This window comes from Suncus etruscus, chromosome 7 (genome assembly GCF_024139225.1).
Source record: "Suncus etruscus isolate mSunEtr1 chromosome 7, mSunEtr1.pri.cur, whole genome shotgun sequence".
In the NCBI taxonomy this organism is placed as follows: domain Eukaryota; kingdom Metazoa; phylum Chordata; class Mammalia; order Eulipotyphla; family Soricidae; genus Suncus; species Suncus etruscus.
The window spans coordinates 90,358,344-90,372,163 of NC_064854.1; the positions used below are offsets into that span (position 1 = coordinate 90,358,344).

General features: G+C 35.6%; 1 protein-coding gene across 1 annotated transcript in view; it reads left to right on the plus strand.

The window, feature by feature from the left end:
• DNAH9 (dynein axonemal heavy chain 9) overlaps positions 1–13,820 on the plus strand; it is a 704,007-nt gene that overhangs the window by 288,845 nt on the left and 401,342 nt on the right. Inside the window, exon 36 of the mRNA XM_049776731.1 lies at positions 12,268–12,442. Within this exon, the coding sequence (XP_049632688.1) occupies positions 12,268–12,442 (175 nt within the window). The remainder of the gene's footprint in view (positions 1–12,267; positions 12,443–13,820) is intronic.

Here is a 13,820-nt window from a genome sequence, read left to right on the forward strand (position 1 = left end):
AAAAAATTTTAAGAAAAAATAAGTGAAAGAAAGAGAAAAAAGAAAAAAGGAAAAAAATGGGCTGGTGCCTCATGGTTGAGAGATTTTCTCATTTCTAGGCACTAAATCAATGACAGGGATGAAATTTGCTAAATTAAGATTTCAGTGTTATAAAGAGGCTAAAGCATTTTAGAATAAGCAATATTTTCATGTCTGTTAAATGAAGGCAAAGTGATAGTGAAGACTATAAGAGGGGTCTTCCCTATGTAGTATCATCTGCCATGTCTTGTGTATTGAGGTTCCTTTCCTAAAAAGAAACTGACAGCATGGACTTCTGTAACATAGGTTGAATTAGAAGAAGGAGGAGGAGGAGGAGGAGGAGGAGGAGGAGTTGGAAATGAAGGAAGAGGAGGAAGAGAAGAAGAAATGAGGAAGAAGTAGGAAAAGGAGAGAAAAAGAAAAAATAGAAATGGAATAATAGTAATTTGCAAAACCATATTCGATGAATGGAATCTGTAACATAATTCTGTGGTGCACAGTTGTGTTTCCATGGTCTCAATGGTCATATGCTTTGGGTTCAAATAGAAGACATGAGCAAAAGGAAATAGGAAAATGGGAGGATTTTATCAATACATTCTCATAATGCGCACTGTATCTGGTATCTACTATGCTTGAGCACGGAGTTGCAAAATTAGGGTCCCCAACTTATTTTTCCAGGAACCACTGTGAACAAGGAAGCTGAAGAGTTAGATATCTAATAAAATTAAGAAATTAAAACATATTTTTAGTAATCACTGCAGTGGTGTCCCTGGTTTCCTATCATATTCTGCACCTGATTCTGTGGATCAATACATTAGAAAATTATTATAGGCCTTTGTAATGAGAGGTTGAATGAACACCTGTTCAGTCTAAACCACTGTTTTTTTCCTCTAAACCACTTTTTCTCTTGTTGCTATTTCTTTATGGAATAAAAGATAGTCGAGGTTTTGTGTTTCCCCTCTTCTGCTTGATTTGTTCACTTCTCTTCACATAACCCTGACACCTATAGTGCTCCGAGTTTCTGCCATTTAGACCCTTGTGCTTATGTATATATGGTATATATTATAAATACCTCATATAAGAGCTATCATTCTGTATTTATCCTTTTTTTCTGGCTTACTTCATTTAACATATATTTGCTAGTTCCATCCATGTTGCTGCAAAATACATGATTGTATCTCTTCTAACTGCTATGTAATATTCAATTGTATATAAGTACCACATCTTATGATCTACTCATCTGTTGTTGGAAATCGAGATTGATTCCAAATTTTGGCTATTGTAATAAGTGCTGTGATAAATACTGGAGTACATAAATACTTTGGGATAAATGACCTTCTGTCTTGAAGATAGATAGCCATGCATGTGATTTATAGGTCATCTGGCAGCTCAATTCTGAGTTATTGAGCACCCTCCATACTGTTTTCCAGAGGGGTAGGATCAGGCACCATTCCACAAGCAGTGGATGAGAGTTCTTTTCTTATCACATACCCACCAACAAAGATTGTTCCTCATTATTTTTGATGTGTGCCATCCTCACTGGTGTAAGGTGTTTCCTCATTGTTTTCTTGATTTGGATCTCCCTAATAATGAGTGATGGTGAACATAATTTCATGTGTCTATTGGTCATCTGTTAATATTTCTCAGGGAAGTGTCTATTCATTTCTTCTCCCCATTTTCTACGGCTTTATTACATTTTGTGGAGCTAAACTTTCTGAGTGCATTGCATATCCGACTTATCAACCCTTTATCTGATGTGTTGAGTGCAAAATTTTTTTCCATTTTGTTAGTTGTCTTCTAGTTTTAATCAGTGTTTCTTCTTCATGCAAAAACTTTTTATTAATATCTTTATTTAAACACCTTTGATACAAATATGATTGTAATTGGGTTTCAGTCATGTAAAGAACCCCCCCCCCTTCACCAGTGCAACATTCTCGTTACCAATGTACCAAATTTCCCTCCTCCCCACCCCAACCTTGCCTGTAATCCAGACAGGCTTTCTGCATACAAAAACTTTTTAGTTTGATGTAGTCCCATTTATTTAAATTTGATGCTATAAGTCTTGCCATTGGCATCCCATCATCAAAGACTTTTTTGAGTTACAAGTCTTGAAGTGTTCTATTTTTTTTCTTTATGAACTTTATAGATTTTGGTCTGATTTCAAGGTCTTTAATCCATTTTGAGTTGACAAATATAAGTATTTTAAGAAGCATCCTATCAGATCACAATACAACAGAGATCAAGATTGACTGTAAAAAGAAGATTAGGAGAAAATCCAATACTTGGAAATTAGAGAACATGCTGCTCAACAGCAGCTAGATTAAAGAGGAAATCAAAGGAAATAAAAATATTCCTTGAGATGAATGACAATGAAGAAACAAATGTTCAAAATCTGTCAGCCACAGAAAAAGCAGCAATTAGGGAGAAACTAATACAATTCAGGCCTATGTTATGAAAGAGAAAAGTGATAAAATTAACAGCTTTAAGGAACACTTTAAGGAGCTGGAAAACAGCAGCAAAGAAATCCACAGTTAGAAGACAAGAAATAATAAAAATCAGAGCAGAAATAAACAACATAGAAACAAAGAAAACAATACCAAAAATCAATGAGACCAGGAGATGGTTCTTTGAAAGAATAAATAAGATAAATAAACCACTGGCAAAAATCACAAAGAAGATAAAGGGAAAACACCCAAATAAATCGGATCAAAAATGGGAAACATTACAACAGAACCTCAAGAAATTTAAGAAATCATGAGGACTTGCTATGAACAACTGTACTTAGTTGAGTTAGAGAATCTAGAAAAATATTAATAGGTTTCTGAAAAAACAGGACAATCACATCTAAGAAATTTGAAACAGTAATTAAGAAACTCACCAAGAAAAAAAGTACAGGACCAGATCATTTTAAAGGTGAATTCTATCAAACATTCAGAGAAGAATTTCTACCTTTGATCCTCAGGCTCTTTCAAAACATTAAATAAACAGGAATCCTCCCTAACTTATTTTATGAATCTAATATTCCACTCATTCCCAAAGTGGCAAAGACAACACCAAGAAAGAAAATTACAGACCAATCTTACTAATGAATATGGATGTAAAAATCATCAACAAAATCTTAGCAAACCGAATTCAACAATATATCAAAAAGATTATACACCATGACCAAACTGGGTTTCATCCCAGTGATGCAAGGATGATTCTACATATCCAAATTCATCAATATCATACACCACATCAACAATAAAAATGACAAAATCCACATGATCAATCGATGTAGAAATGACATTTGCTACCTCCCATGAGTAACTTCTTACATTCCCTTTATTTCTGTTATTCTCTGTCCTTGTTTATATAAACTATGTTTAGGGTAATATAGCTATATTCCTTTAATACTTTGCATTTCCTAATCGTGTTATTCTACATTTCACATAACAGTGAGAACATCCAGTATTTCTTCTTTTTCTTTCGACTTTCCTCACTTGGCATGATATCCTCCAGTTCTATTCACATTGTTGTATTATTTTATACATCATTAAAATTGTAGTGTATTTCATTTTGTACTTATGCTACACTTTTTTCATTCAGTAATTGCCTTATGAACACCTGAGTTTATTCTATGCTTGTACTATGTCTTTCCAATATTTTTATGTGGCTTTATATGAGAGATATGGTGTGCTTTTTATGTCATTTTCTTGTATTTCTGTCCTCTCTTATATCTTGATACTTTAACCCTTTCTATTTAATATTTGCTATTTTGAATTTTATTGCTTTATTGAATTTATTTTGTTTTCATACATTGGACCTCTTGAACCTGTGCAGAAGGCTCTCTTTAGAGACTGAGGAAGTTCTAACCTATTATTTTTCAACCAGTCATTCTTTCCATTTTTCTATTTTTCCTTCTGCTATTCCTATATAATTTGAAGATTATTCTTCTTGTTAATATCCATGAAGTGTCTTACATTATCTCCCTTTTAAGATTTTTTTCTTTTGCCACTTTATTATTGTAGCTGGCTTGTATTTTGTCTTCAAGTTTACTGATAGAATTCTCCAGGATTCTTCAGAATTCTGTTACTATGGTATTGTATTCTTTAATCCTTTTTTTGGGGGGGGTTGGGTTTTGGGTCACACCCGGCAGCGCTCAGGGGTTACTCATGGCTCTACACTCAGAAATCGCTCCTGGCAGGCTCAGGGGACTATATGAGATGCTGGGATTCAAACCACCGTCCTTCTGCAGGCAAGACAAACGCCCTAACTTCCATACTATCTCTCGGCCCCGTATTCTTTAATTCTTCAAGTCATATTTGTAAGAATTTTTTCAGGCTCAAATAAGTTCTTCATTGAATTGAAATTTTTCATCCAGTGATTAATTTCCATTGCTATATTATAGAGTGTAGAATTGATGTCCTCCACAACAACACTTGATAATTTTTTTAACCTTTTTTTTTTTATTTAAACACCTTGATTACATACATGATTGTGTTTCGGTTTCAGTCATATAAAGAACACCACCCATCACCAGTGCAACATTCCCACCACCAATGTCCCAAGTCTCCCTCCTCCCCACCTAACCCCTGCCTGTACTCTAAACAGGCTCTCAATTTCCCTCATACATTCTCATTATTAGGACAGTTCAAAATGTAGTTATTTATCTAACTAAACTCATCACTCTTTGTGGTGAGCTTCCTGAGGTGAGCTGGAACTTCCAGCTCTTTTCTCTTTTGTGTCTGAAAATTATTATTGCAAGAATGTCTTTCATTTTTCTTAAAACCCATAGATGAGTGAGACCATTCTGCATTTTTCTCTCTCTCTCTCTGACTTATTTCACTCAGCATAATAGATTCCGTATACATCCATGTATAGGAAAATTTCATGACTTCATCTCTCCTGACAGCTGCATAATATTCCATTGTGTATATGTGCCACAGTTTCTTTAGCCATTCGTCTGTTGAAGGGCATCTTGGTTGTTTCCAGAGTCTTGCTATGGTAAATAGTGCTGCAATGAATATAGGTGTAAGGAAGGGGTTTTTGTATTGTATTTTTGTGTTCCTAGGGTATATTCCTAGGAGTGGTATAGCTGGATCGTATGGGAGCTCGATTTCCAGTTTTTGGAGGAATCTCCATATCGCTTTCCATAAAGGTTGAACTAGACGGCATTCCCACCAGCAGTGGATAAGAGTTCCTTTCTCCGCACATCCCCGCCAACACTGTTTATTCTCATTCTTTGTGATGTGTGCCATTCTCTGTGGTGTGAGGTGGTATCTCATCGTTGTTTTGATTTGCATCTCCCTGATGATTAGTGATGTGGAGCATTTCTTCATGTGTCTTTTGGCCATGTGTATTTCTTCTTTGTCAAAGTGTCTGTTCATTTCTTCTCCCCATTTTTTGATGGGATTAGATGTTTTTTTTTTTTTTTGTTTTTTTTTTTGTAAAGTTCTGTCAGTGCCTTGTATATTTTGGAGATTAGCCCCTTATCTGATGGGTATTGGGTGAATAGTTTCTCCTACTCAGTGGGTGGCTCTTGTATCTTGGGCACTATTTCCTTTGAGGTGCAGAAGCTTCTCAGCTTAATATATTCCCATCTGTTAATTTCTGCTTTCACTTGCTTGGAGAGTGCAGTTTCTTCCTTGAAGATGCCTTTAGCCTCAATGTCCTGGAGTGTTTTACCTACGTGTTGTTCTATATATCTTATGGTTTGGGGTCTGATATCGAGGTCTTTAATCCATTTGGATTTTACCTTCGTACATGATGTTAGCTGGGGGTCTAAGTTCAATTTTTTGCAAGTGGCTATCCAGTTGTGCCAACACCACTTGTTGAAGAGGCTTTCTTTGTTCCATTTAGGATTTTTTGCTCCTTTATCAAAAATTAGGTGATTGTATGTCTGGGGAACATTCTCTGAGTATTCAAACTTATTCCACTGATCTGAGGGCCTGTCCTTATTCCAATAGCATGCTGTTTTGTTTTTTTATCTCAAATACTCATCTAGACTGCTATCTATGTCAGAGCTACTGAATTTCTTTGTATTCCTTGTTAATCTTAAAGGTTTTGTGAGTGCTTATAGTAGAGCTTTAGAGTTCCAATTATATATATTAGCTCAGTTGGTTAGAGCTTGTTGCTAAATAGATTATTAATTCTGAGTATTAATCTGATTCATTATTTTACACTAGAAGTTTCTGTTGTTCTATTTTTATTACTATGCTATACCATTTTAACACAATAGATACAATTTTACCTAGTTTCTCTTTTTTAGTTACAAGGGATTTTTAGTGTAATTATGGCATAGAATTAAGACATTGTAGTTTCTTATCAATTCGTAGAGTGTTTAAATTGTGGGAAACACCTAGTGTTTCTTCTGTGCGATACCAGGATTCATTGAGGCTACTGAAATTAGGAGAGGTTTTTCAAGATAGAGTGAACAATGAGAGCATAAGGAGCAATTTCTTGATCCCATGGGAACAATCAGTTGGCAAAGTATTCAGAAATCTGGTGCAGCTGCTCCAGATGGAAATATGAAGTGTGACACATGGCACTGCACAGGATCCAGGTGCCAATGGGGGAAAGAGCAGTGCAGCACAAAAGATCTTAACAAGAAAAAAATCAGTCAGTGAAAAAAATTAAAATACAATCTTCAATAAAATAAAAGCTGCTTTTTCTGCTCCATTGATCAGTCCTGCTTTTATAGTTTCTCCTAAAATAAAAGGGAGAGTGGTTTATTATTTACCTATCACCCCTTAGTAGGTGTACTTTCTGCTACCAGTTTCATAAAGGAATGGGAAGAAACAAAGGGTAGGAAATAATTTCATAACTAGAAATAGTATAAATATTACCTTACTTGTAGCAGTTTTGTAAATATTACTCTCTTTTTTTTTTTTGCATGTTAGTTTTTTTATGTTTTTATGTTTGGGTCACACTCAAAAATGTTAAAGGGTTACTCCTGGCTCTGGACTCAGGAATTAACCCTAGCAGTGCTCAGAGGACCATATAAGATACTAGTTATCAAACTCAGGTTGTCTGCATATAAGAAAAGCACCCTACCCTCTGTACTATCATTCCAATCCCTTTTTTGAATTCTTTTAAGAATTATATGAATCCAATTTTAATCACTGGAAATTATCCATGTAACTTTCCTTGAAATGTGTAGTTATCTCTTCATATAGATAATCATAGACTCTTCTCATGCAAATTTGACTTAAGTAGCTCATAAGAGTCCAGAGGGATAGTCCAGTGGAGTGGACATTTACTTTACATGTGTCTTTCCAGGGTTTTATACTTGGCATCCCATATGTCCCCTGAGCATCACCAGGAATTATTCTTGAGTACAGAGCCAAGAGTAAGCTCTGAGTTCTGGCAAGTTTGATCTATAAACCAAACAAACAAACAAACAAAAAGATTAAAACGTTTCAGGCCTCTTAATCACATCTTCATATCTCAAACCTCTGTTTGACATTTTAAACATATGCATTCACCAGGAAGCAGCGTCTCATACATTCCACTTTTAGACTCTACAGTTTTTCAGGCATGGGTCATTTAGCAACTCAGAAGAGTCCTGTTGAATCCTCTTTTGCCAATTCTATTTGGTGCAAGTATCCTTTTTCATCATGGGAAACAAGCACTCTTAGCTTTATAGAAGTTATCCCTCAAACCCTGGGCACTAATTTTTTCCACTTTACCACCTCATATATTATTATTCTATATATTGAGAAAACAAGAAATTGGGACTACATAACTTTTAGGAAAACTCCCTAGTATAATATCGTTTTGAAATTCTTAGAGTGACTAAAAACTAATATTCAGAATAGGGGAGATGATTGGGCCATACCCAAAGATGCTCATCCTTGGCTTTTAGGGCTTCCGGGAGCAATATGTATGCAAAGAATCAAACCTTTATGTAACCATGTATACGACTCCTAAAATCCTGACATGAGGAAATGGCAACAACTTGGTCTAAGAGCAGGTTGCCTTACCTCACTCACTGCCTAATGATAAGATGAAATCAGAAGATGTCATCCTTTGATTTGTACAAAAGCCAAATTTGCTCTCTACAGAAGACTGACTGTGACCACCATGACTGGGCAAAACTTATCCTGGGACCAATAAAAAAGACCCTAGTCTAGGCCTTGGCACATAATCTGTATAACAACCAAGATCTCTAATTCCAGAGGTCTGATTGAGACAACTGCAACTGAGCAATCTTTTGGAAACATAATGAAAGACTCAATCCTAGTTTTCATCCTAGAATTGGGGCAAAAATCAAGACCACCAATTACAGAAGACTGATTAAAACAACAGTGATGGAACACAACTTATAGAACCATAGAGAAAGACTCCTTCCTAGCTTCCATCCTTTGACCTGAGCAAATACCAAGATCTCTAGGTACAGAGGCATGATTTTATCATCCACTATAGAATGGAAAGTCGCCAGACACCGCAAAAGGACCTAAGGGAGAGTAAAAGAACATGCATGGAGCCTGTAGTTATTCCCATGACAGTATATTTCAAAGGCAGAGAAACCCTGTATCTCTTAGGCCAAGGGAATTCCCTTTCTGATCTCTGCAATATTTACTGTGTCTATGAAGAAAAAAAAAAGAAAAGCACAACTTAATTTTTTTTGGTTTTGTTAATGTTATTGTTTGTTTTCTTGTGCTTTGTTTTGTTTTTATTTCAGGACCATGATTATTGTGTGGCTATTTACATTTCTGTGGTGCTTTTTGAGTTTTTTGTTTGATTTTTTTTTATTTTTTTGTACTGTTGTTATGTTTTTCTTATTTTTCCCCTTTCTCTCCTCAAATTGATAGTTATAGCCTCTAGAAGGACTCCTTCCATGTTTTGCTTGTTTGATTTTTGCCGCATTTTATTTTTATATTTTTCCTTCAAACAGAACCACATAACTTGAACCATCTTGTTCCGCCTCACAAATGGAGGGGAAATAATGGAGGGTACCAAGACCAAACAGTCGTATGAACATTAAGTAGAAATAAAAAAAAAATGATTAGACTTAAACACCAAATCCAAAGCCAACGATCCTATGTTGAAGTCAGGGTGTCATGGAGCGTCTTCTGGTTTCCTCTCACCATGAGGTGGCAATGCAAGGAACCCTGTCCTGGAAGCAAGTTATTAATGTTTCCAAATTATCAGAATGTCCTATGAACCCACTTTGGAGCAATTCAGTGGCAGGGAAGCATTAGGGCCTTCTCTTTTAGAAGACTGATTCCTGGTGCTGGTGCAGAAAGCTATGCCAGTTCCAAAGATGAGATCCAAAGTTCAGAGATGAACAGCTGATATCCAATCAACTGAATCCTATGTCAAATCACTATGTGACTTGCCTGTTTATGTGTATAAACAGAAACACACCCACCACCAGCTTTACAGCTAAAATACCACAAACTCCTCTCAATTCCCATTTCTTTTTCTCCATTGTTTTAGGTTTAGAAGTTGATTTTTTTTAGTTTATTTTACTTCAATAATTTATATCACATACCACTACAATTACCTCACATTTCTCTTTTACTTTATTAAGTATTTCACTTAGCCCCCAAACTATCCACTTTTTCTCCCAAAGTAACAATTTTCTTTTTTATTAATATCTTTATTTAAACACCTTACTTCCAAATATGATTGTATTTGGGTTTCAGTCATGTAAAGAACACCCCCTTCACCAGTGCAACATTCCAATCACCAATGTCCCAAATCTCCCTCCTCCCCACTCCACCCCTGCCTGTAGTCTAGGCAAGCTTTCTACTTACCTTATTCATTCACATTGTTATGATAGTTCTCAATGTAGTTATTTCTCTAACTGCACTCATCACTCTTTGTGGTGAGCTTCATGTCATGAGCTGGACTTTCCAGCCCTCCTCTCTTTTGTCTCTGAGAATTATTGCAAAATGTCTTTTATTTTTCTTTAAACCCATAGACAAGTGAGACTATTCTGTGTCTATCTTCCTCTGGCTTATTTCACTCAGCATAATAGATTCTATGTACATTCATGTATAGGAAAATTTCATAACTTCATCTCTCCTGATGGCTGCAAAATATTCCAAAGTAACATTTTTATATTTTAATGTATTTTGAATATGAATGCCACATTTTCATTCAGCATATATGGCTACATCCCATTTTATATTGATGTGTCACACCAAACTGTGCATGAGTTATATTTTAATATTTTTCTATAAATAATTTAAAAATAATTGAAAGTAAAGAAGTGAAGCTTATTCGTCCTGGATCAGACATATGCAAGACAGACACCCTACCACTTGCACCACCCCTCTGGTCCCTAAAAATAATTAATTAAGAATAAGAATTATTGAAGCTGGAGAAGTGGCACAAGTGCTAGGGTATTTGCCTTGCACACATTAACCTAGGACGGACCACAGTTTGATCCTCCAGTGCCCAATATGGTCCCCCAAGCCAGGAGCAATTTCTGAGCACATAGCCAGGAGTAAACGCTGAGTGTCACCATGTGTGGCCCAAAAACTAAAAAATAAAAATTATTATCCAGGTTCACAAACAGAAGATAATTATATCAGAGTCAAGACCCAAATAAAGTTTTAAAGGTCATACAGGGTAGTGACCTAACTAAACATAAGTCATTTATTAGAACTTTTTGATTATATGGACAGACTGATGCAATCCTGAGACTTTTGTAAGAAATATTAGAGAGTCTCATGTACATCCTAATCAATAAGAAATAAACTAGAGATGCTACTTCTTTTATAGTCACCAATAAGGGAAAAATTAACTTGATATTTTTCAGTAGTTGCTGATAGATTGAAAATTGAGGCATGTGCTTATTGAGGTTTTTTTTAACCTAGAATTCTTAACATGCAATAGGGACAAGACATCATTTTTGATACAGTGTTGGTAGAGAAAAGATGAGAGGAGGGTAGAAGAAAGGTGAGTGGATAGAAGAAAATTCATAGAGGAGATAGGGGGAAGATAGGAAATAGGAGGGAGGGGATAGGAAATAAGGGAAGAGCAGAAAAGAGTAGAGGAAACAGGAGAGGAGGGTAACAGGTAGAGAGAAGAGAGGAGAGGAAGAGGAGAGGGAAGGGGGAAAGGGAAAGGGACAGGGAGGTGAGTATAGAGGACGAGAAAAAAATGGAGGGAAGAAAGCAGTGGGACCTAAGAATGGGGAAGAGGGGCCGGGAAGGTGGCGCTAGAGGTAAGGTGTCTGCCTTGCAAGCGCTAGCATAGGACAGACCGCGGTTCGATCCCCCTGCATCCCATATGGTCCCCCCAAGCCAGGGGCGATTTCTGAGCGCATAGCCAGGAGTAAACCCTGAGCGTCAAACGGGTGTGGCCCAAAAATCAAAAAAAAAAAAAAGAAGAAGAAGTGGGGAAGAGGGAAGTAGAAGATAGAGGAAGAGAAAAGTGGGAGGGAATAAAGGTTTGGGGAAGAGTGAGAAGAGAGAATAGGGGGAATAGGAAGAGAGGCTAGAGGAGGGGGAAAAGGAGAAGATTCTACACCTTTGGGCATAGAGCTATTTTATTTTTTATTTAAGAATTAAAAGTATTTCATTTAGATGAGCAAAATACAATAGAAATATATCTTTGAAAGAGAATTCTTTCAAGAAAACTATTGTAGAAAATAAATATTAGACTCTGCTCATCATTTCGCCAAATAAGACTCAGGATACAGAGATAATATTTTCAGTGTCCTGATGGAATGTCTCTGAGATGAATAAGAAACAGACATTACATCCATATTCAACTTTGGTGCTTAATAATAGTTGAGAAAAATTAAGTGAATATACCTGTGAAACACTTAATTGTTGATGTACATATTCCCATATTTTCATAGAGTATATCAAATTTTAGAGAATGAAAAAATGGTGATGGTTTCAGAAAGAAAAATGAAAAAAGAACCTTATGAGAAGTTAATTCTCTCTTAACAAAGGTAGCTGAGAAAAAATATAGAGTGGACCAAAATATTATCACAGTGGGTAGGACTCTTGTGAATATGGACAGCCTAGTTTGATCCCTGTCACCTTTATAGTGTCCAAAGACCACCAGATGGGGCCTGAACAAAAATCGAGGACTAATCTCTGAGCACACCAGTATGTTCTATACATAATAAATATATAAAAGTAAACTAGGGTAAGGCATAAGTAGCGCTCAGGTCTTCTGTAAAATTAAAGAAGTGGGTATATTCAGTGTGCTTGAATTCCAGTGGATTTTATAAGCATCTTGAGGAAGAAAAATGTCCATGATATTTTCCCTGTGTTTATTTTTCTGTCTTTGTCTCACCAGATTTAAGAAGATAATCCCAATTCCAGAGCAGAGCATGGTTCAGATGTTGTGCCGCCTTCTTGAATGTCTGCTGACTAAGGAGGGCATCACTGCTGACTGCCCTAAAGAAACATATGAGCTTTATTTTGTGTTTGCTGCTATTTGGGCTTTTGGAGGCGCAATGGTCCAAGATCAGGTGAGAGACCATGCTGAGGTTCCTACTTATATGCAAATCTACCATAGCAAAAGATGTGTATTGTGCAAAGATTTTAAGACAAGGCAGCTAAATCTTAGATACAAAAATGAAGACATCAAACTGTTTATAGCATTTTGCTTATCATTCTTATAAAGGCAATTGTCCCAAGAGAAAGGCCTTATAAGGTAACTAGATAAAATAGGGTAGGTTTTGAAGTTAATAAATACATAACTAAATAGCTGGAGAGTTGCAGTGTCTTAATTCAAGCAACACAGGATAAAATGTACTTTTTTTTTTCAAAATGATGTGTGATTGCATAACAACTAGAATTAGTATAAAAATTGGTCCATAACACTAAAAAGACAGGCCTAGATATGAATTATAATACTGCCACTTATTATATGGGGTCCCTGGATAAGTAAAAATTCTATTTACCTAACTCTCTCCAGTGATCAAAGGAAATTATGATTATTATAGTTATAAAGATAATTTTGAGGTTCAAATAAATGGATAATTTTTAAATTGCCCAAAATATTTTATGCAAGACAGTTAAAATAGTACTGGAAAACATAGGCATTAATTGTTCTTCTAACACAGATATTCAGATTCATAGCTATTTTGCTCACAACAGAGGATCAAACCACAGCATAGTTATATAGAAGATATAAATTACTTTGTGGTCTTTTGAGGTATTTTGAGGATAAAAGTAAAAATACTTAATTTCCCAGTTATAATCATGGTTTGAAAATCCAAAATCGAGGTGAACAATTAATTATGTTGGAAACAATGATTTAACTTTCATCTTCAGAGGTTCTTATTGTAATGTCTAGAATCCAAACCCTCCAGTTCAAACCACAAACACTAGTGAGATGCATTTTAACCAGAAGGCACACTGCAAAATAATAAAACACACATTTAAGGAAAATACTTTAAAAATTATCACGTTACCCTAACTCTAGTCCACAGACCACTTAGCTAGCAGCTGCACAATGAAGCTTCAGGAATGAAAGGCATGCCTCCACTTCCATCCTCACCTTTTATCTATGGAAAAATGTCATACCTAGAAGGTGGAACCATCCAGTTTCACTAAAAATAAGAGGTGCTGCATACATAAAATAACATCCAATGAGAAACCATGTGGGAGTTGATTGACATAGAGACAGACAAATCTCATAATCTTACATCTCCTCCTATTTTACATTGTAAAATAAATGATGAGGTACAAAAGGTAATACACAAATAACCTGAAAACTATATACTAACTATACTAAATTCTAAACAATTATCACTATCTAATCTAAATAAAAAGAAGAAAGAAAAACTACTTAGTAAAATATACAGTAAAAGATATACATGTTAAAATTACAGTTAGACAATA